This window comes from Colius striatus, chromosome 2, assembly GCF_028858725.1.
Source record: "Colius striatus isolate bColStr4 chromosome 2, bColStr4.1.hap1, whole genome shotgun sequence".
Lineage (NCBI taxonomy): Eukaryota > Metazoa > Chordata > Aves > Coliiformes > Coliidae > Colius > Colius striatus.
The window spans coordinates 60,895,667-60,920,568 of NC_084760.1; the positions used below are offsets into that span (position 1 = coordinate 60,895,667).

The 24,902-nt window shown below is 40.5% G+C and overlaps 1 protein-coding gene across 1 annotated transcript in view; it reads right to left on the minus strand.

The window, feature by feature from the left end:
• The window catches only part of SLC2A12 (solute carrier family 2 member 12), a 30,215-nt gene extending 7,044 nt beyond the window's left edge, over window positions 1-23,171 (minus strand). The window contains exons 1-2 of the mRNA XM_061989750.1: window positions 22,875-23,171; window positions 14,425-15,747 (exon numbers count right to left, since the gene is read on the minus strand). Of these exons, the coding sequence (XP_061845734.1) occupies window positions 14,425-15,747; window positions 22,875-23,007 (1,456 nt within the window). The 5' untranslated portion in view covers window positions 23,008-23,171. The remainder of the gene's footprint in view (window positions 1-14,424; window positions 15,748-22,874) is intronic.
• Window positions 23,172-24,902: the final 1,731 nt, after the last annotated feature.

Genomic DNA, 24,902 nt, shown 5'->3' on the forward strand with positions numbered 1-24,902 from the left:
CCAGACAGGATTCAAATAAAGTCTAAAAGAATTCAAACCTTTCTGCCAGGCACAAACCTACCTCCAGGAATAGATTTTTTTTTTTTTCCTGTGCTTCATTTGGCTGGTATTTGCTTTTTCTAGAAAACTTCTTCAAACAACTTACAGTAGCTACTCAGAGAGGGACCAAATGAAAAGGATAAAGTCCCATGCAGTGATCAGCAGCCACACCAGGGTGAGCAAGCCCTGAGCTGGATGGGCTTCAGCAGCGTTAGGGGCACTGGGGGAGGCCACATGCCACAGCTGAAATGTTTGGCCCTTGGTGCAGCTCAATACATCCAGTTTTCCAAGGACAGACTGGCCCTTTCAGGCTAACTACAATTTGTCTGGAAGTTTGAAATACATTGTTTTCCTGCTAAGAAACAAAAATATTTGAGGATCTGCGTCAACTGCAATAGTGCTCTTGTTTCAACCAGTTATTTAGTTCAGATAGATCCCACTGACACACCAGAACTGTCTGGCACAGCCTTGACCTTTGCTTAGCTGATGAGGAATGGATAGGCTTATTCCCTGTGGAGAAAGAGCAGTTATAGAAATCTGACACTTATAACAGCCTGTTTGTCTCTTTCCCCAAGCTGAAGCAGAGATAATGATCAATTCTTTGCTTTTAGCACCTCTCTGGGATTGTTTTTGCTATTTGTACCTTATCCCTGCTGTAGGTACAGTGGGGATATGTCTCTCTCTTGAGGAGCCAGTAACTAGGTTCAGGCTCCCATTCATAATGACTGCTGCTACCTTCTGCACTGTGTCCATGAAGGCTGCAGAAATTTAACCTTCACACTCCCAAAGTCACTGCAAAGTCAGCTATGTGCTCTGCTTCCTCCAGCCTAAGAAGTGGCATTTCACAAGGGAAATCTGTGTATCTTCGAAAGGAGGGTCCAAATAACACCCCCACTACCTTTCCATCTGAGATATAATCTAATGTTATTTCAAAAGGATGCTGTATACCCAGATTGCACACACTCATTAATTTTCACTGTCTGCTTTGGCCAACCTCAACTGGTGTTTGTGGAATGGATGTGAGAAGAGCTAGCGCTCTCCAGGTCAGATGTAAGTAAGAGATGAGGCTAAAGGCTCAGCACAAATCTCTCTGCTAATTTCAGCAGCTGTGAGATTTGTTGATACAGTGGCTGCAGGTAATAACTCACCTTTACTGACCTGCAGCGTGTTTTACATTGGCAGCAGTTAAGAAAAATTGTACAGTCAAATGGCCTTTTATTATGATACAATCTAGAGAAAGTAACACCCACTTCAGATGCAGAGGGAAATATTGCATTGGATCAAAAAGCTAACTGTTTCATTAAATATCATAGAAACCTGATGCCTCGACATTCCTTGCCCAAGTAGAAAGAGAGGATTCAGGTATACAAGTAAGCCCTTGACCAGGATGGTGATATTCACCTCTGAACAAAGTCATGGGGACTGTAAATGCAGGAAACAGAATAATGGAAGATTTCAGCTGCTGCTTCCATTAAGGCTGAATAAATTGCATAATGGAACACAGTGCTGGGATTACATTTTAGATATCATAGATGGTGCTTTCTTGTAGCACTTTGACTGATACTTGACAAGAGAAAAAAAAAGCCAATTTTGCTTCAGTGCTGAGCAAGAGTTGTTCAAAATGTAACTGTAACAAAGATACTTTGTTATATTGGTTATAACATTTCAAATTCAATACTCCTGTAGAAATGGATGAGCTAAGAGCCTACGATTTTGTTTTGAAAGGAGAACATTAAAATAGGCCTGCTTTCTATAAAGAAAAGGACAATCTGGAAAATGCTTAAAATTAGCTGATTAGAGGTTTAAAATACACATTCAATCACATAAAATAAAAAGAAATAGCTCAGCATAGATAAACAATGAATTGAAGAAATCTGTTAGAAATAGAAATATGTCTTCCATAAAGGTGTATGTCATATCCAACCAAAGAAAACACAGTATAATTGCTGAAAAGTTCCTGGTAATACCATCATCAGGAAGCCAAGTATTTTGCAAGTCTGCTGGCTGAGAGGAACATAGTCCAGGGATAGAGGAGATGACACATGCCAACATTGAAGAAACTGTTCCATGAGGATGCAAGAAGGGATCACCCCACTTAGACTTCTGTACCGAGCTGCTGGATGGAGCTAGGATAAAGTTAGGCAATCTCACCTGGGAGAAAGAAAGAAGGATATGTACACTGTCTTCACGAAGTGTTGTCTGGTTTTTGCTGAGGAAAGCATGTCTCTTTGAAAGAGTTAAGGAGCATGGAGATCCTAGTGCCTTCCAATTTCTAAGAGCTTTGGTGAAGTGTCTCGGGGTAGAAGTCAAGGTATTCTTATGTATCAATGGCTGTTTGTAACAGGAAACAAAGGACAGGGCCAGTTTTCATGGTGAAAGGAGATTGCTAGATCTACTCAGTATATTTATATGGTAATGGCCAGACTCAGTCATCTTAAAGGTCTTTTTCAACCTAAATGATTCTGTGATTCTATATTTGAAGATCTCTTAGGAAAGGGAGGTGAATGCACATGCAAAACTTACTGATGGTACAAAATTAATTAGAGTGACACAAACAAAGAAGGATCATGAAGAATTGCAAAAGTATCTCAAAGTACTTTTAAAAAATGTGTTGATAAAATTCCTTATCAATACATACAAAGTAATACGTAGGGAGAAAAACAGACACCAGTACCCACACTAACATGCCACGGCTGCTCAGAGCAGAAGTGCTGGAGCCTCTGTGGGCAGTTCAGATGCAGCATCAGTTCCCATGAGGCAGAGGTTGTGGACGCATACAGAGGCTTGGCAATTTTTAGGAAGGCTGAATGTGCCACATGCATGCTGTGCCTCTTGTATTTGGCACGTTGCATGCAGAGTCAACTCAGAACTCAATTAGCCACCGAGAAATGTTTGCAATGGGCTCTGCAAAGAGCGATTAAACAGTCGAAGACTCTTCCGCTCAGATAACGTACAGTAGAGGGAAACAGAGTTGAAATGGAGATGGAAAGAGGTTTTCATTAGATTTTTAAAGACACAAACCAAGAGAATCCAAATGAAGTCAACAGGGACAGCAGTTAAGCAAGGCAGGAGGACATGTTTCTTCAAAAAAATGTGTATTTCAACTATGGATCTCACTTTCACGTGATAATGATGAAATGCCAATTATTAAAACGTTGTCTCTCTTTATGTGTGGAAAAAGATCCATCAAGGATTATTGTTCAAAATATAAAAAAAAAAAATCTGAGCATTTTTCTTGAAGTCCCCTAAACTACAGATAGCAGAAGGACATGCTGTGCAAGCTACGTGAGCCTTTTCTTACATATTGTCCCTCAGCATCTGCTGCTGGCTATTGTTGGAGGCAGGGTAACAGACTGAGTGGACCTTTTGCTTGAACCAACATGGCCAACTTAATGATCTTTATATTTGGGCCATAAGCAAAGAGATGTCTCAAACCCTTGTGTGACTTCTTTCTTACTTTTCCATACAGTAAATAAAAAATTATTAACAGACTTCCATCAGAGAGCAGAAAAATCTGAGACTATCTGAGAAATACTGTGAGCCTGAGAATATTCAGCATTCAAGCAAGGTACATGAATGAAAATGTCCTTGGTTTGAACTTATTCCTGCCAGGGGGCAGAAGCAAATTGGAAACTGCTTTGCAGCTCTCATTAATGAACTATAAGATTCTCTTGGTATTCCTTTGCTGCTTAACATTTTTTCCTTTCCTACACCTGTACCATATGAGATCAAGTTCTTTATGTTGAGATTTAGAAAGTGGACATTGCAATGCTTGAAATAATCCAAGTTTCTGAGGTATAAACTCTGGAAAAAGATTAAGTGGATTTACAGCTTAGGAGGGAAGTAGGCAGAAGTATGTGAGACTTTAAAAGGGAGGATTGGGTTGTTAGAAACACAAGGTCCAAGGGAAGATAAGGAAGGGATTATCCCACCAATAATGCAGGCAGACCATCTAAGAACATGTAACAAATGATCAACCTTGGGGAGGAATGCAGGTAGACCACTGAAAAGCTGCTATGAGAGGAAGTCAAAGGGCATGGCTAACATCTGACTTTGCCAAGACCAGATCTTTTGCCACACAGGTTTTTCATTTACCTGTTTTCTGGCTTTGATGGCTATTAACAAAAATAGCCAGATGGCCAACTACTTCTCACAAAAGACCAGATTCAACTCTAGTTTGCCTTAATTTCAAAGGGTACATTTCAGGGTATGGCACAAGCCTTCACTCTGTGTGTAGTGATGAGGTGCGTACCTTTGACCACATGTAGCACTGATGTAGAGCTGGAATTTGGGGTGAGGGGGATCTGCTGCTGTAGCACATCAGCACTGTCCCAGCACTGTTCCCAGCAGCCACACAGTACAACCCTTCCACTCTCTCAGCAGCTCTGGTGGACTTGAAAGAGTGAAGGATGTTTAGAATGGAAAAAAGAGAGGGTTAGAGGAAGTTTGTCCTTTCTCAAAGCAGGTAATAGAGATGATGCAAAAAAAGTAGACTAAAACTCTGACCATGTTTTTGTGCAAGAGGCCAAAGCAGACTATCATGACTGGCTTTAAAAATCAACGACTCTGCTTAATTAGAGCCATTTATCTCTCTGGCTCTGCCCCACAGTGTGAAACTGAAGTGGCTACTCAAAATTAATATCTGACAAACGTGGAGCAAATCAGCATCTATATTGCTTTGGAGCATGTGTAAGCTGACAGCAGAGTGACAGCCTGCTGAGAGTCAAGTCATTGCAGAGAGACAGAGGAGTCAGGAGAAGCCTCAGCTAATCTCATGCCTCTGACAGCATCCTGGTCTCTGTGGGCAAAGGCAATATGCACCTCATTCTACAGTTTCTGAGGCACTTCAAGCAGCTTTATGACTACTAGTTGCAGATACCTGGTACCACTGATGATCCAAAAGGAGCTGATGTGGTGTGGCAAACCTTAAATTAATTTTCTTTTCTCCTGGTATACTACATTTCAGTTTATGTTGGTCAATCCTTTAGACTGACTCCTTGAAGTAACATGTCTTAGGAAAAGTGAGATTTAATCCTTTTATCTTTGAGACTCTATCAGAGTACATAAAAATTGTTGTCCAGTGTTTGTACTATTTGTGTCACTATCTAATAAGACAGGCTGAGCTTGCACATTTGCTTTTTCAAGGAGCATTGCAATGGACCATGAAAATCACCCTTCCCTTACATCTCCTCCAGTTTATGTTAGAACAGCAGTAGGGTTTTGGAGAAAGTGATTGTGAGGCCAATGGATTACCTCCTTCCCCCCTGCCTTCTGGGCCATTTGAGAAAGAGGCAGGTGAGATGTACTTCAGATATTCTCCAGCCATCCTTTCTCCCCTAACATTTTTAACAGTCTGAGCCTGCATTTTAATACTTTGGTTTTTTTCCTATTTGAATTTTCATCTCCACTAATTTGAAAAAAAAAAATGCAGTGCCTGATATGGGTTTTCCTGTTTCATGCAAACTGTTCTATATATTCTTAAATCTATTTTCAATGGTCTTCAATAGATAAAAATAGTCACAAACACGAAGTTTCTTACAGACAGCGAATCCCATCTGAAGGATTATTGGGCAAAAAGTGATAGACATATGACTATCTAGGAATGGTAGAATTCTCTTAGTTAATGTGATTTGTGGCCCATCTTACCCAATAGCAGTATTAAGCAGCAAATATGTCAGTAGCATACATCATAGCTTTACTGTAGGCAGATATGTAAGTCTGTACGTGTATGAGATGACAATTCTGTTTGCAATTGGATTTCACAGCCACTGTCTCTCTCTCTCTCATCCTTTATTATGTAGGCACCCAAACTGTCCATCAAGATAGAATAACTTGCAAGGCAAGCAGAAAGGAAAAAAAAAAGAAAAAAAAAACAGGAATAAAAATTTAAAATAAGCTTTCAAGGGACAATATGCTTATTATAATAAATCACTTACTGCCATCCAAAAAAGGCCTTTTAATTAAAACCTGAAATATATATTCCTGTTTGTAGCTGTTTGTTTGTTTCAAATATTGAATCCAGGATAATCCTATGAGGCATTTGCAGAGGAATGACTGCAGAAGCCAGAAGCTCTAATTTATGAGGAAATTGTGTGTGAATTAGTTCAGATTATCACATATTTCACTTCTAAAAATGTATGAATAGGAGAAATTACCCAGCTGAGTGGCATAAATGAATGTGATTTTCCATTATCTAAGGGCTAAGGCTGATCCTTGAGGGGGTGCACGACTGAAAAGAGCAGTGGAGACACAGCACTTGCGGGCAATTTAAACCTCTACTCTTGCAAAATAGTGTTGTGCATATGCTTTACAAAACTCCCAATGGAAAGGATAAGCAATCATACAACAGGGACTTATTTAGTGAGAGACCTGCCATGATCCTTTTTTTTAAGTCCCCCTGTTGTCACTGCTGCTCTTGCTTTGCTTTGATTGTTGCTGGAGGGAGGCAGACAGGAGGAAGGTGTGAATAATCTGAGTTAATCTACCACAGAGTGTCTTTTAGTTCTCCTTCTTTCACTTAGGGTTGACTTTCAAAGGCAACAGAAGCTGAGTGTCCTCTTTTGTCCCCTTTCCCTTTGAGAAAATCTTCCTGGCTTTCCTCCCAGAGCTCAATGTGACACAAACTCAGACGCCATGTAAGAGAAACAAATCTCATGACTTTATGCACTGATTTACTATCAGGCCATGTTCTCTGCATTTTAGCTGCCAGTCTACGCCTTCCTCAGCAGTGCCAGTGAGTTATGTGCACATTTTTACCCTTCAGACATAATTATTTTCTCATTTCATAATTATTTACTTTATAATACATGTTTTAGTTTTATGATTTTATGAGTGAAATAAAACACTGTCTTTGCACTTGAAGTTCTAGAGGCAGTTCTAGTTTTTGCACTAAGCTATCCCAAGATTATCTTGCCTCTGAAAAATACTTTCCAGTCTTTTGTCCCAGGGGAAACTGGATTTTATGAAGCCTGATGTAGTTTGACATATTCCCTATAAACTTTTTCATCTATTTCAGTGTCACAAAGATCTCCTCTCCCACAACATGGACAAGAAAACAAAAGTAAAATCTTCCACTGCTTTTGAGATGAGTATCAAAGGCCATTAGTATTTACTGAGTGCTTAAATGTAACAACTGACCTACAAAGGCAAATTTGGCTAATGATAGGCAGTCTTGATTATCATATGAAAGCTTGTGCAAGATGGTATGTTAGACTCACTTGACAGCTGACCACTTTAGAGAATATAATGTCCATATGGAACAGAAGAGGATTGTTAGACTCAGTTGTTTGTTAGAATCAAAGCAACATTCATTCTGTAAATTTTTTTATAAAGTGAGTTTGGAGTTAAAATGCTGCATTTTGTCCAGTGGCTGCTAACTAACCTGAGCCAAACTAAAGCTATGCCTAATGTGAAGCACAGGAGCCAATCCTCTTAAGCAGGGCCTTCATGTCAATACGTTTATTAACATACAACTATTAGCAGAGATATATTTATGTAATCCATAGCACCAACATCATAATATTGACTCAAGATGCTGTTTAAGTGAAGCACAGTACTCAAAAAAATAGGTAGTCTTCTATCTTTTCTAGGTAGTTCTTGAAGGGCCAAATTTTATGCTCAGCAACCTTGCTAAGTCCCAGGAATATTGACTGGAGCATGGAGTTGTCCCTCTCTTTTTTCTCAGTACCAAGGGCTCTGTCTTTCAGAAAGAAAAGCCATTGGCCTGATCTGCCACGACTTTTCCTCATTTACATGTTTAAAAGTAAAGGTATAAACAGGAAAACAAATGTCAGCGAAAATGATATTCCAGATTTCAGGTGTGCATCTCAAGTATATAGCTTAATTTCAGTCTTGGGGTTGAATGAGGTTATTCTGCTCTTTGCAAAATGGAGTCCTAAAATAATCCAAGAGAAGGTTTCAGAGACATTGCTATGTCTTATTACTGCAAAAGCTTTATTTTTTTTTCCCCTATTATGACTTTTTTCATACCAAAAAAAGCCTCCCAAACTTTATCAAGTTAGATAAAGTTTGTTTCTACTTGTGTTTCTACTGCAGCTTGGTAGCACAGACACAAGTGTGGAATAAAGACCAACAAGACACCATGTGAACAGCACAGGAATAATGAACTAGATGAACACTAGGAGTGTCATATTCAAACCACATGGATACATGCATTAAAAGATGACTCAGTTCAAATGAACAGTGATAGGAATCTTGTTATAAAATAAAGAATCCAAGATAATTGTAGTGAACAAAAATTGGACTTTCTGTACTGATCTTCAGTGAAACGTGAACTTTTCCAAGGTTTATTGTCCTGGTTCAGATCCAAAAAAGCGCTTAAGCACTTGCTTGTTTTTGAGCAGTAGACTTAATCCCCACCACTATCTCCTTTTCCAGCACAAACCACAAAACAATGTAAAATTTACACCGCTCATTTCTGTGAAATTTAAGGCCAGGCTGCAGCTGCTCTACAAAATTTAGTATCTCAAAACCAAAACATTGCAGACAAATATCATGCAAGGCAATCTTGGGCATGAATGCCCATTAACATCAAACTCATATTCACTATAAATTAACACAATAACCACATGTTTTGTAAAAGCTGGAAATATTGCTTTAACATCAAAGATACTGATGTGAATTCTAGACACTCTTATATTTTACCTCTGTTTTCCAAGCTAGTGCAAGGTTATATAGCTTGCAATATTTCAAAACACAGGAACAACTAACTAAATCCATGGAGAGTCAGAATTTCCACACTCACACTTCTCTTTCCTGCAAGATTTTCCAGTTTCTGGTAGAACATTTGGTGGCCAAGTCCAAGAGCATTCGGAGGCATAGAAAAAACAGTCCTTCACAATCTGGGTCATAAGGGTGACAGGAGATATGGCCTCTGTGATCAAGTCCTTGGACTGTTTGGTGTCAAACGTGAAACCAGCTGTTCTGGGTTTTATTACAGACGTGTTTAGTGACACCAAACATTCTGCATTTAACTGTATCAATGAATCATGTTTTAACTTGGGTAACCTATTAATCTAAGAGTCACAGATGCAAAGTCAAAGGGACTAAATTTGTCTCCAGTATAGTTTTCTGGGTTTTATGGGAACATTCCAGCCCTGAGTTTTGTCTTGCTTTATCCAACAAAATAGATAAAGAAAGATCACCACAGGCCACATAAGATTGCATAAGGACAGCGATGGATTGAGAGGGACATATTTGCTTCCTCACCTCCATGATTTTCACTTTCCTTGTCAACCCTTGATGTTTCTTTTATTGTCCTTGATCCTTCTTCCATCTTCCCCACTGTCCCCAACATGGGCTTAAAACTGCATGTAAATTACTTCAACAACTCACAATAAGATGTAGACAAAACAAGAGGGCTTTTACATGGTGTGGTGAGAAGAGAAGAGAAGAGAAGAGAAGAGAAGAGAAGAGAAGAGAAGAGAAGAGAAGAGAAGAGAAGAGAAGAGAAGAGAAGAGAAAATTAGTTCAGTTAGAAGGGACCTACAATAATCACCTAGTTAAACTGTTTGATCACTTCAAGGCTGACCAAAATTTAAAGTATGGTATATGTGGAATGCTGTCACACAGTCTAATTTAGACTCCTGATCACCCAAAACTTCCACAATAGCCAGTGAGGAAAGGAAGTCTTAGCCAAAGAAGAGCAGGGCTCTGAAAGTTCCCCTTAGATGAGGAGAATATTTCCCTTTGTTGATTATCTGAGGAACCTGGCTTCCACATCAGACAAATTTGCTGATGCCTTAGGCCACAAGCTGTAAACTTTTACTGAGATATATTGAGCATGTCTCTGCTTAAGCAAAACAAGGCCTTCAGAGCTAACCCAAACCTGAGATAAAGAGGCAACCATCAACAGCAGCTGCAACTAGACAGGATGATAGCTTGTCTGAAGACAGAGAAAGGATCAACTGAGGAACAAGAAGACAGTTGACACAAGTATTACTATTCAACCAGATCAATGTGTGAGGGGCAAGTTAATAGTCTGTAAGAAACGTCTTTGTTTGGGTTCCTTTTTCCTCCCTATTTTCTCCCTCCCTCTCTGGAGGCACTCAGCTCAGGCTGATCCTGCTGCTGTACTATTAAATTATTTAATTTTATACACTTTGTTGTCTGCAATTCTGCTTTGAGAAACCTAGGGTTTGAACTAACACCGGACAGAGGCAGGGAGACCACTTATCGTGTCAGATACTAGGTAAATGAATTGGGAATAAATATGCCAAAACTGAAATCTTAGCCAAGTGATATAAAGGATCAAATGTGCCCATATAATCCTTCAGTCGTAAACCATTGACCAAATCTGGAACTAAGATTGGTCCATTCTGGACCCTGTGACTCAATGGGAAGTTTTTGCATATTTTAGCCATAAACTATTGACCAACTCTGGGGCTATGATTGGATCCAGCCACATCTAGACTCCTAGAAAGCAAGGGATCCATTCTGACTTCATGACTTAATGGGTAAGTCTCCCTTAACTTTCAGCATCTCTGATCACTCTGATCATTCTAAATCTATTCTAACTCATTTTTCCTTTATATATTTCCTCCATATACTAATTAATAGAGTGAATCTTGCAGCAAACTCTGTTAAACAGTCACTTTTGTTAATACCTTTGACGATGTTTCTTTAAGTTATCAAAGCACTTGGCAGGATCCTAAACCAGGATCTGCAATAGATTTCCTGTAGATCACAATGCTTCTCTGTAATCAATGTGCATGGTGATGCTATCTCTTTTTTGGCTACTTATTGATGAGATCACCCAGTGACCACATAGGGAAAATATAGGAAAATATGGAGGGAAGTTGTGCCTATTAAGTCTTTGATCTTAAACAGTGCAAAAGGAGTTGATCAGAGTGGAGAAAAAGATCTTCAGTAATAGTTGCCATCTAACAGATGAATCTAAATTCTGTTTGTCAGGTCCATAAGGAAAGAAGCAAGGCTCTGGGCACTCACTCTCAGAAAGGCTAGAGCTATCCTACAGTTGTTAACCAAGAGAACTCTCTTGCACATGCTCCATCCAATCCCAAGAGTCTTATATTTACAGCCTTATTTTGGAAAATGTCTGATACTCCAGTTTGGTTTTCCTGGTTCCTGCATCTCAGCATGTTGTACCACAACAGTAATGAGTGAAGGAGATGACACTTCTTTATAACAAAGGATCATGATTTTTTTCTGCTCAAGTGGTTTGAAGAAAGCATTTGACAAATCAGTTGCTCTACAACTACTTCAGTTAACTCCATGTCATTTAGTAAGTGATCATGTGTGATAGTGGCCCTGATTAGAATTTCTCCGTGTCTTTTATGTTAAATTTATTTCCAAGTCACACTGAGCTTTTAGTTTGGGTGACAAATTGTTGATATACTTCTACACTGGACTCTGCTCATTAGCCTGTTCTCACTGTTCCCTGTGCAAGGCATGGTAGCATTTCTGTGAAACTGCCTCCACATAGAGTGGGTTTGAATGCCTCTCCTTGCACATATGTGCTGCAAACACATGAAGAATGAAGAGTCACTCACACTTCTTACCCTCAACGCAGCACTCAGGGAGAGCTGGGCTCTGCAGGCATCTTTCCCTGGTGAGAATGGTTGATCCTTGCTTGACCTTTCTGGTATACAAAGGTAACTCAAAACAAAGATGGATGTCAAGTAAGTCACCTTATCTAATAACTGCCTTGAAATGCCTTTGCCAGCACCCTGGAGAGACAGCATCTGCTGTTCTGACACGTGATGCAATACTGATTTGTTGCACCTACAAAGCATCCTCATAATTGTGTGAAATTGACTGTGAACAAGCAGTTGAATTGCAGTTCATCAAACACAATTAATCCAAACCAGAGCAGCAGAAATATTCCTTTTATCTTGCCTAAGGGTTGATGATACAAATACAGAGCACCCAAAATCAAAAAAGTGACTAAGCAGATGCTTGCTAGTCTGTGAATTCTTTTATAATGCAAAAATGGCTTTTATCTCTCACTGTCTATTTTTGAGTGCTCATCACTGTGCTGCCTGAGTGCTTTGATAAATGGCAATAAATATATTTAGCACATGTTTAGTTCATTAAAAATCCATCTACCTCATGTAATTTGGAGACAAAAGAGAAATCATCGGAAAATACAACATTTATAAATGTCTGCTATGCAAATCTGGACTGTAAGCAGCAGTTTGAGCAGAATCTCAAAAGAAGAAAGGGGAAAAAAAAGAAGTAATAAAAAAAATTATAGAGCTCAGGTTGCATAATCCTGAAGAGTGTGCCATTTTCCTAAAGGCACTACATAGCCTCTTCTTTCTCCTCAAAGAACATAGTGCAGCATGGAATCAAAATGAAGTGGGTGAATTTGTTCCAGAAATGTGAGGTGGAGAAAAAAGAACAAGATCCTTTCTGCTCTTTGCCCAAAAGAGGCCGATCTGACCTATAGGTTGCACATAGACACTTCACCATCACGGTCATCACCGTAGCCAGCAGGATGGGCAGGTTATCATGTGGAGCATGAGATTCTCGCACTGAAAATACGCAAGAGATATGGTAGTGTGGGGGTTATAGTGCTTCTGTCGCCAGGCATTTGGGCATCGATCCTTTCTGTTGCAGAGCAGACAATAACTAACAGTCTGGTACAGACCACAGGCCAGATTTAGAGATGAATAACATAAACATGTTAAAAGTGTCTGAGGATAAGAAAAACAGGCTTTTAAAATACATTTAAAGATTTGGACTCCAAACAGCAGATGTTGAGGGCTGCATATGGCACATAAACCATAACCTTGCATCCCAAACTGGACTATTTAAACATAATAGATCCTTTGCGGATTCAAATAATCTCCTGATTCTCTGACTCTTGCATTTTCTACATGTCAATTTTAACTGAATAGTGAACTTTTAAAAGCATGAAAATGTCCCAAAAGCACCTATCTACAATTTGAAATACCTATATCTCTCCTAGACCTGGCCTTCACTTGCTACACAAATGCATTTGTTAATTTAAATTGCTTCACTGCAGCTTTATCTTTTCTGCTTTTCTGCTTTTAGTCAAGAAAGAGGTCAGAACACAAGCACAGGCCTCAAAGATTTGTCAAATTAGCCTGGCAAACACACCTCAGTTTCTGTAGCCCTTGAGGAAGTTATCATTAACTTCACAATAGGCCAACTCAAATGACCAAGAACCCATTCACAGCCAAGTCAAAAGGAAATGAGCTTTCAAGAGGAGGCCAAGCCTGACCATATGCCACTGTCTTGAGGGTCATTAAATGTGTGTTTTCAGGGCTGCACCCCTGATTTTGAAAGTATGTGACTGAAAGCAGAGTCCAGCCCCAAGATGATCTACAAGGGAGGGAATAATGTTGCAATAATACAGTCAAGCTCACTGCCCTGGGCAATGAATGCTTATCTCATGCTGATCTCCTAGCGAGTAATGTTTAAAATAAATAAATACTGCAAGGGAGTTGCTGTTAGTGCAATTGTTGGGTCTGTATTCCTGTGGCAAGCTTTTTTTATCATAATAGTGCAGCAGGAGTACAGTGTGTTTGTGAGGCAAGTTTGAGCCTCACAAAAAGCACAAAACCACATGAAGTCTGTTAACAAATAATGGACTCTTTGCATGTGGGTTTTGCAGTATGGCTTTAAAAAAATCAACCCCTTCAAAATACAAAAATATGAAAGCGCTATTAAAATAAACCAAAAGGAAACAAAATAGAGAGATCTAATTGCTAGTCCCTGGGAATGGCAGACATATTCTCCTTTGGAGAAAGTGAAAACCATGCAATTGTGATGGCAACTGCAGCAGCATCTTGGTTGTACAATGACACAGTTCTATGTTCTTCCACTTGTGTTATTCAGCACAGGTTGTGGTATTATTCTACAGTTTGCTTGTCAACTATGATACCTTGAATGTTTTTCCTATATCTGCAGATCCTCAGTGAGACTCAAGCATGCTGACATTTTGTGGATTTGATGGTGTATGATAATACAGAGGTCTGGGGCTTGTCACTATCTTGAGCTTATGAGTTGGCAGCAGCAAATGCCTACATCTCAACCTTCCCAGTGTAAGGACATAATAGACTAGGAAGAAGAAAGATATCCAGGGGCTCCATAATGTTGCTGTACACTGCTCACAGTAGTTCTTAGCTTCACTGAAAACAGTTATTGTCACTGAATTGAAGGGCTATTAGGCCATTGACCTTAATGGTCAGGATTTCTTCCTAAAATGTACACCCCAGGCCCACCAGGATGGTCTATGACAACATCAACACACATTAGCAGAAAACAGTACTTTGCTCACCTTTGGAACTTCCTGGTGCCAAGCTGGACATGTCATTCCAATGCTTAATCCACTTATAAGTAAACCACTACAAAGAGTTAGAAAAATGAAACACTTACTTGGTCCAAGACCTATGGAAAATGCAGCAACATAAACAAGCAGACTGGCCAGTGAGAGCCATTTCAGGACAATGGGAACCTCCCCATTCTCCACGTGAGATTCTGTTGTGCTTTTGCCTCCTGCCAGGGCAGTCCTGTTCCATTCTCCTGTCCTGGCAACATCTGGGCTTCTCTGCACATCAAATGTTAGTATTTCTGGTGAAGTCATGCTGGCAAATAGGTCCTTGAGGCTCCCATTAGTGACACTAGTGAGGTTTCCCAGTCTTTGTAGAAATAAATCCTCCAGGGATTGACTTCGACAAACACTGGTGAAATTCACATGTATGTTACGGTTCACTAATCCCATAGTGATCAATGATACTGCCATAACAGAAGAGCCAATACAAAGAAAAGTTTTACTTCCAACTTGATCCACAAAGACTGTGACGGGGACTGTGCTGACCACTTTAACCACTCCAACTCCAGTAGAAGCCAAGCTGGCAGCTTCGTTGCTTTGGAATCCAACTGACTTCAAAACAGTTGATGCATAAAATAAAATGTTGGGTTGCCCAGTTGTTTGCACAAAAAAGACCAGAGTGAGTCCTACCAGCATTCGGGCCCTCATGTTGTTTTTTGAACGAAACAAGTCGAAGAAGCTATACTGATGCTCATCTTTCAGGGAAGACTTGATTACAGTAAGTTCTTTAGTAGCATCTGATGTTTCCCGTAACCTCTCCAGTACTTTTCTTGCAGCTTCATCATTATTTTTCATTATGAGAAACCGAGGACTTGGAGGAAGGAAATACATAGCAATGGCCTGCAAAGCACCTAATGGAATCACAAGGCCAAACATGTACTTCCAACCTTGAGATATGCTGGCAAATGCATAATTTGAAATATAGGCAAAGAGGATGCCTATCACAATCATGAGTTCATTTAATGATACAAGCAGGCCTCTTCTGTGCTCTGGGGCAATCTCAGCGATGTAAACACATGTTGCAATTGATGACAATGATATGGAAGTACCTATGGCAATCCGTCCCACAATAAGTATCCCATATGATTCATAGGGCAGTAATATCAGGCTCCCCAATACCAGTAAGGAAGATGCAACAATAATAGCAAGTCTCCTTCCAAATCGGTCTATCAGGAATCCACCAGTAAGGGATGCAAATAAGGCCCCAAAAAGCAGGGAACTTACAATGATTTCCTGCTCTTTGCAAGACAGTGCTAATATGCTGCTTATCTGAAGAATTGCTCCAGAGATAAGGCCCAACTCATAACCCATCAGAAGTCCACTTACAGCAGCAACAGCAGAAGACAGAAAAGTAAAAGTTCCACAGCCTGAAATGAGAGAAAAAAGACAAGTAGAAGGTGTGACTTCTGCCACATTCTGACAATTGATTACAACTTTATGTGATAAAACAGTCCAAAAGATATTTTTGTAACTTTTAGGCAAAGCGATTAGGTGCATTCAAATCCAGCAGCAGTGATGACATAAAAGGTTACATTTTAAAAGATTTTTTAAAATCAATATTTTTAAGATATATAAAATCCTCTTTAATTTTGATGCTTTTAGGTTCCTTATCTTCTTGATCAGAAGTCAAAAATGTTTTGATCTGGCCGTAGATAAACCTTCTGCGTCAGTATATCATTGCAAACTGCAACACTGACAATAAATACCTTTGATAAGAAAGCAAATTTTGCTTTGAGATGTTCTCAGTTATTTTACTGTACCAATTTGAAGAAGTCTTGTGACCCAACTACTGTACTATGGGCAAGGCTAACAGCAATTTCACAGCCAAGCAGCTTCAGCCCTGACTTGACTAAATTACAAGTTTTCCTTCATGGTTTACCAATCCCTTTGCTTCACCTGAGGACACTATGAAGGCTGCTGATATCAGTGTTTTTATTTTGTCAAATAGAAACTTACCCACTGAGCACCAGGCCACTCCAGATAGCTGGAACATTCTAGGGAAGTCAACCTTTGAGGTACAAACTCATGAACTTTCTGTACTTTGTACATCACTAAAATCTCAGATGTTTTGAAATATCAGGATCAAATATTTCACATAGTTTATGACAGTCACAATGTCAGGAATAAAAAACAGATGTTGAAAACATAAACCACATGGAGATTATGTGCCTTTGAATATCCACATTAAAACAAACTCATTATATACAACTGCGATTCATTGTTTATTATTACAAGATAGATTTGACTGATCATATTCTACTAACTGTGAAGCTTTTTTCACCCTAAACTTTGAGAGATATATCAGTTTGTTATTGTTGGTTTTGTTCTTTCTCCCAGCATGACTTTCCTCTCATCATGATGTTGGCTGCCACACAACTAGGAAAAGAGTAAATTGACTTCTGATTTTCTAGTCAGTTGGAGAGAGAGGACATGTATGAAGAGAGGTAGCTTTTGCAGCATAGCAGAGTCTGTATTTCTATTATTACTCGTGGAACAAGCGCTTTCCAACTCAACTGGTTTGAAGTCAGGTTCCAGCTTGACTGGGAAGTGCTGTATGGTCTAATTGAAAACCATACATAGACTACTTTTTTATTTTTAGCTTAATTTTCTAAGGCATTAAGGCTCTTTGAGGACACTGACTGCCTGGAGTTCCTTGCCATTTTTTCAACTGCAATTGGCAAGGATCAGTCCCCTTTGACAGAAGATATTATGTTTCTAAAGCAAATCATGAAAAGAGGAGAAAGGCAGACCTACAGTACATCTGCACTACCAAAAAAAACAAAGTCAGAGTATAGGCTCACATCCGGGAACATAGCCACATATCCTAACAGCTGGCATGGTCCTTGACACGATTGTGCCCCAAGCAACCTCACGCTTTCCTAACAATTCCCCAAGGCAATTTGGCTCATGGTGCGGGCCCATCATGGTACCCTGTGGCCACTCCACAGGAGGGCATGTTATTTTGGAGGGTAGCAGAGTATCACTGTGTGAATATAAGCTGTACGTCTAATGCCAGGGCAGACCTATTAAGTCTCCTATCTGGCTCTCAGTTTGCTCCTTTTGAGCCAAGTAGAAGCCAAGTGTCAGAAGCCTAGAGCTCCTGAGTGCACCCAGTAGGTCTCAGCCCCATTCTGCCTCTGGGCTCTGGTGGCTGGCAAACCTGAGGTTGGCAAGAGATGGGTGAAAAACACATAGTTTTGTTAAGATAAGCCATAAGGGCATGGGGGAAGTGAGAGTATTGTGAGAATTCTTTCAGAAGGTGGGTCTGAATGGTATTTTTATTGTGATGGGAGGGGGATAGTTTGAAGAAAATGTCAGAAACAAATTTACAAAATATTCTGGTGATGGAACAACAGGATTTTTTATATTGTTTTTGTCTGTGTCTATATCACATCTAAAATTCTTTCTTCTTTTATGTTTGCAGTATCCAAGATCATTGCACCTATTTTAAACAGGGGTTAGAGCATGAGTTAGGGCAAAGTCCAGATTGTACTTCCTACACACGCTGAACAGCACTGCAGTGGAAGTACTACTGACTCCAGTTAAGCTGCTTTGTGCTACATGTACTCCATCCTCCAATGCATGCACTACATGTTTCACCATTGCAAAACCTAATTTATTCCTTCACTTTGTAGTTTTGACTTGCCTGCTTGTTGTTTATTACTAGATATGGGAAATATACCCTTCCAATGAATCCTGGCTGGAAATCAGGGTTGGTAGCAACCCAGTGTTGTACCAAATGAATGAGCTTGGGTATCAGAAGCTGCACTGCTAATTTGATCATGGTGCTCTGCCCAAACTACTAATCAGCGTTGACATTTGTACTTCTTGTGTACTTATTTTACGTCATTGAGCCATGTAGATTTAACCTAAGATTTTGCTTTGATTTATATATTATGAAGCCAAAGGACACCATAGAATCATAGAATGGTAGGGGTTGGAAGGGACCTTTAGAGATCACCTAGTCCAATCCTCCTGCAGAAACAGGTTCACCTAGATCAGGTCGCATAGGAGCATCCCAGTCTGAAACTCATGAACAGTGCAACATAAACCTTCAGATTCATTTAAATAACATTTTATTTGAACTAACACATTTAAAATATCCAGCTTTGGTTTAAAAATTGTTAGTGGTTGAAAGCAAATTACTTTAAATCATAAGTTGTCCCAATAGTTAGTTGCTTCCACTGTAAATTATCTGTAAACTAATTCTAGACTTAATTTCTGCAACTTCAGCTTCCAGTCATCAGATCCCATTCTCCATTTGCCTGCACTTAGCTGTGTTCACTAACTACGAAGTTATAGGCTGTGATCAATTCATAGACTCATAGAATCAGTTAGGTTCAAAAAGACCCTTAAGGTCATCGAGTCCAACCATAAACCTAAAACTGCTAAAAAGTTTCCCAAAACAATTAAATTTGCTGTCAGTTTGAGATATGCCCCTCCTTAATATTTGCTAAGATACTAAAGTAGTCCTGGCAAGACAGACATCTCCTTTGATAAGATACTTAGCCTATGTGTGGCTTTACAAGTTTATGAGTCCCTTAAGTAATCAAGGCTCTGTTCTCTGAACTCTATCCAGCTCCTGCAATGGTTGCACAGTACCAGATAGGAACTTGATATAATTGTCCCACTCCTGGGTGACATTTCCCCCTCTACTCATCACAGCTGTATATAGGAGCTCATCTGCTGGTTATTCTTCAGAACAACCAAACTCTTTTCTGACTGGTTATTTCCATGGCACTGCTTTTCCGTTAAATATTGCCCACCTCTTGCATCCTAGGTAGGAATACAAATCACTTTACATTTGTATTAAAACATATAGGATGAATTGAACTTGCCTGACTGTGAGAGATCTAAAGCATCTCTAGATTTCTTCTGTAATCACTTGTGAAAAATAAGCACTTCTAGATGTCTGAGGTAGGCCAGATGCCTATTTCTTTCCTTTGCCTATGAAAGGAACCTGTGTGGCTTGCACAGATGTAGATGTCTAAAGTTAGCAGAGGAACCTCAGACAACACATGTACTCGCAGTCAGCAGGCCAAGACATCCAAATTGCATTAATCCATTGACATATCCCATTAATCACCTGTCACCTTTATGACCCACAAATAATCCATTATCATCTTCTTCCAGGTAACTGAGAAAAAATGTTAAGTAACAGAGGGATAAAAACTGAGTTTAAGGCTCTCCAGTAGAAACACAATGGTCTCCTACGATACTTGTTCTGTGTCCTGCATGGCTTTTAATTCTTTGAGTATGCAGCTACCAGTTTTATACAGTTCAAGGTTCTGATTCCAATTGACAGTGCCAAGTCAAAATACCTTGATAGGGGACTCCCATCAGCACTGTTCCTTACAATCCAGACTGTGCTCTTCTCAGTCTGTAGTCCTCAGATCAGAGTAACTGAGGCAATTCTTTCTTTTTAATCTGAGAGGCTGTACAAGCCAGCTGTGGAGCTTGGACACTTGGGAAGTTGCTAGGGAAACACTCAAGATCACATATTTCTTGCTTCTCCATGTACAACAGTTTGATCAGTGTCTTAACATGTCTTTGATTCTTTTTTGCTGGGTCAAGCAGTATCCTTGTACATGTGTCCAATGACACACACCTATAGTTGTATAGAAATAGTGAAGGGCAGTAACTAAAGCAGATCCCTGAATGAAAAGCAAGATTCTGATGTGATGCAGAGGGAGACACATAATCTTTCTGCATTAGCAGCAACAAACTGAACAGTTAACTTAGTGTCTCTTGTTCCCTCACAGATACTATTCTGCTGAGAAATGTCCTTATATCACTATGAGGTTTTCTTGTAAATGGTTGACCTAAGACTTGCCTGCTTAGTACTGCCTGCTGAGTTAAACACTGGAATCTCTCCTCGGTTTTCCTTCATGATCTTCCTCCAGACAGAATTCCCCCTGTCTTCACCATATGTTTTGCTTTAACATTTCCAGATCAAGTGTGTTGCAGTAGTTGTATTCACAATCCTTTTAAGTGTCACTTTTAATGATGTTGCTGGCAGTTCTTAGGCATTCCTTCTTCAAAAAAAAAAAAAAAAAAGCTTCTTAAAATGTATATTCCCCTTATTTTTATGAGATGCCTGCAAAATACATGGCAGCTTGCAGCCCAGGGGAATAAAATATTTTAATGATGACTTCCAGAGAAATTTCTTCTACTACCTACAACAAAGAGTGTGTGGCTGGTATGTGACAAGTGATTGGAAAGTCTGTTCTCTAGTTTCCCCAAGTAAACAGAATGATTTCTCACAACTGTTACTCAGGTCAAAAGCAAAGCAGCACTACTTGGCAAACAAACTTATCTTTCAGAACATTTGCTGGAAATGTTTATGCTTGATTCCTGAAAAGGAGACCAAGCACAGTTGTGGTATAGCAGAGTGTACTGCTGATGATACTGGATGGGGCCAAGTAGTAAGGGTGTGCCGCTTTACTTACTTTCAAACACATATTTGGGAAAATGCAGTCATTCCAAGGGCAACATATTTGGTCTGTACATGTATTTTATGGGCAGTACAGATGAATGATCTGTGCCAGGGAAGATTTGAAAACAGTTTGAGTGGGGAAATACCACTCTTCCCCTGCTTCACGTGCAGAAGAGCTATTGGAAAGCTGCCTGGGAGCCCTTTCCAGCTCACCTTGGCAGTACCACACTCCACATCAGACACTGAGATTTCTGTGATGTAGTTTTTCTTTCCTTTCTCCCAAGAGAACATGCACTGTGTGTGCACAAAACTGGTGGGACAGAGTGTGAGGGGAAATTACCTCTTTATGTGACCTGTGCTGCTCAATAGGTGTGTTTCTCCTATTAACTAGGATACAGCCGATCTAACTGTCTATCTAGAAGTCTGGAATGGGATCAAAGCCAGTTATCCAACAAGACCCTATGGAATGAAACAAATAGTGGCTTTGAGGCAAAGTTATATTGTAAGCAGAGCTGGAAAATCTCAAAAAATATTAAATTTACCCCAGAATAGTGACAGGGCCACGTGGGATCATGACCATTTGACAAATGTGAGTCCTCCCACCAGAGTATGAAAGGCAAACCCAAATATTTTGCAAATTTAACTTAATAAAGCAGGCAGAAAGAAGCTAATGTATCACACATTTTCACACATCAAAATTCCTGAGACGGTGGGAAGCATTGTATACTTTGTACAATGTAAGCCTGACGAATATATTGCATGAGTAATATTCACATTTCATGAACAAACCCCTCTGTGGCGGTTCCTGGACAGACCCACCCTGGCCATCGGTCTTTCTCTCTTAGCTCTCTGACATGTGTTTTTACTATGTCAACAGGAAGATAAGTCCTTCATTACATTTAATGGGATTTGAGTTTGGTTTTGTTATTTTCCAGTAAGAATCAACAAGCTCTTTTAATTCTTAGCGAGATCATTATAAATTCCTCAGTTGACTGCTTTAATTTCTGAGGACAAGGCCAAGTATTCTAACCATAGCCCTCATGCTGCAGTAAATTTGCTGCCTGTTTATTGCAACTGCTGTTCTTCCCTTTGATAATGTTTTGCTATAACCATCTGCATTGCTCCTCCCATACCCTAAGGTAATGTTAAATGTCTGCACACAGAGGTATGTTCTTGGTTAACCTCTGCTTCAGGTACTAGTAAATACTGCTGAACTGTTATACTGTTACACTGTTATACTTCAACAAAGTATTTGTGCTTGTGGTATCTGAACATGCATGGGTTAATCAGTTCATTCATTTTTAAGTGAACAAAATCTGCTTGGAACATAGTAATTTCTGGCTTACAACTGTGCTTTCCTGTTTGGGTACAGCAGTCTGGTGGGTGAGAAATGTCATGATTATGGGTCATTTTTCCTCTGATCTTATCATCAGCGGAAGGGATTTGAGATGAAAAACCATGCTGTAACTTAGAGAAGCTGTCTGTGTAGAACAGCAAAGGTGAAGAGCTACAAAATTCAGCTTCAGCACTCAAAAATCTTCTGCAGAAAAAATTCTACAGGTGATTTTTCAGGACATCAGCACAGAAATCCTGTTTCTTCCTGAAATACTAAGGAAGAAAAGACAGGAGAGAGAGACCCTGTCCCCTCACCCTGTGCATTGCTCCAGCATAAGCAGGTGCAATGCTTGACCATCTTCCCTTCACTTCAGTGACAGGGGCTGAATTGTCCCCGAGCATACGAGGACCAGAGCACCATTTATTATGTTAGACAGCAGTGGATTCTCCAATTTTTCAGGTGACCGATCTTTGTAAAGGAAAAGGAATCAGACAACAGAGGGAACATGCAGAGGCAGTAGGACTGAGGCCTTTTGGGAAAAGTATCACACAAATCACCAACTGAAATGAAAGTTTGCATTTCCCTTCCTTACTCATTTTTTCCCCTGTTGCACTTTTTTTCAGAGAAAGAGGCAGCATGCTCCGAGAGCCCCTTCGCCTGGCAGGGTGCCATGGGCACGCTGCTGCTGGCTACCGGCTGCCACTCAGCCCCTGTCACCTTACCTGCTGTGGCCGGGAGCCCGCGGAGCTGGCGATGGCTGCTGCGGCGCCTGCCCCGGCTACTCTCCTCATCCTCCCCTGCTCTCATCGTCTGGCTCTGTCGGCCGAGCTCCTCTGTGCTCTGCCCAGGTACCATGGCACCCCTTTGCACCTTGGGTCGGGAGCCCTTCACTGGGCAGCGGCCCTTCCCCAGCCCGCGAGAAAAGCGCAGGTTGTTTTCCTCATGGCAACAAGTTGCTGAAGCTGGCTGAAACCAAAGGCAAGCCACAAAGTGGTTTGTGAACAACTTTGTTGCTATTTCAGAAGGCTTTGCCCTTTGCAGTGACACAGGCTGTTGCTATTCTTGGGAGCCTATTGCAGGCAAGGGGAGGGCCGTCTGTCGGAAGTATTGCTTTTGCCTTTTAACAAATAGTTGGAGACATCAGACGTCCACACACAGCTCGATGCACATTCCTTACCCATTAGCTTAAAGAGCCTCTCTCTCTCCTTCTCTCTTCCTCCTTTCTCTGGTGTTCATACATGCAGGTTTTTAACAAAGAAGGCACACTGGAGGGGAGATTTGAAGTGTTTACTGTGGCAGCTACAGTTTGGGTACCGAGCATGCGCAGGCACACACACCCCCCATCACTTCATGCTTGTAAACTGTGAGTAAGTTGTGGTGGGAAATACTAGAGAGACAGAAAAAAAAAAAAAAAAAAAAGAAAAAGCCATGGTAGGTCTTTTCCACAGCATAGATGGTGCTATTTTACAGAAAAAATGAAAGGCAAGCCAACCTCTCTCCCATGAAAAGTATTTATGGGGAAACTGAGACTGTCTCAGTTATACTGAGTCAAAGGCTTGATTTTGAGAGCTGCTAGTAGTCATTCCATCCCTACTAACTTTGAAGGAAGTAGTGGCCAGAGGCTGGACTGAAGCAATGGGGAAAGCTACAGTGGGTACAGGCGAGCTGCCTACAGGGGCTGCTGGCCCCGTCCTGGTCCTAGTCCTGGTCCTGTTCCTGGTGTGGGAGCCTCCAAGTGCTCTCAGCAGTCTCACTAGCCTCAGTAAGGCAAGTTGTTCAAGCTATTCCCAGTGGCAAATGCTGTTATATAATTTGGCAGTGTTCAGGCTTCTTGCTTGTGCTCTTTTTCTTTTTCTTTACTTGCTATTTTGTCTTGGTTGCTTTTGTTTTAGTGTATTCATATCTGCAGATAGCATTGGGAGGGAAGGCAGAGGTGGAAAGCTGGTAGCTTTTACTATATTTCAAGGAAAAACATTTCCTAAACATTTTTTTTTCCTTAAGTAAAGCAAACATGGTACACCCTCTCTCAGTATTTGTTAGCAAGGAAATTTGACAAAAGACACAGTAACTACCTCATCTGACATCTGCTTCTCTGTCAGCTTTAAAAGCTAGAAGCTATAGTGTCAGGAATGCCACAGGGGCACTGGTTCCAATGAGGAATTTGGTTTTGGCAGTGCCTTTGGAGTGGAGTTAAACGAGTTAGCCTAGCTCTGCTCTTGTGTAGCATGTTTTTCATGTGGTACAGGATGCTATCAGGGCCATAAGCAATTACTTCCCACATCCAGAGAGGTGTTGTTTCTTCATGAAGTGATGTCAACTTTGAAATAAATTATTCAGATTTTCTGGGGAAAAAATACAGGATGTTTAGGCTGGTGAAGGAGAGAAAATATTTTGAAAGATTAAACTCAGCTGTGACAAGATTTCTGTTTTAACGTGGTGTGTAACTGACCTCCTTTAACAGACCACACCTCATGTAATCCCCAGTTCTGCTCAAGCACCAACTCTGCAAACTCAGCTACCTCCAGAGCTACATACTCATTCCCACCTCCCAAATATCTTCATTTGTAATGGCTTTGGAGAAATCAGAAAACTACTGAGATGCCTGTGGCAGCTCTCTGGGGAGCAAAACCATGCTCCCAGATGTGTGGCCCTGGAGGTTCAGTTCTCCTGCCTGGGGAGGGCTGGCCCTGAGACAGTGACCCCACTGCCTGCGACAAGAGAGGAAGAGAATTCAGTTCAGTCTTCAGTTG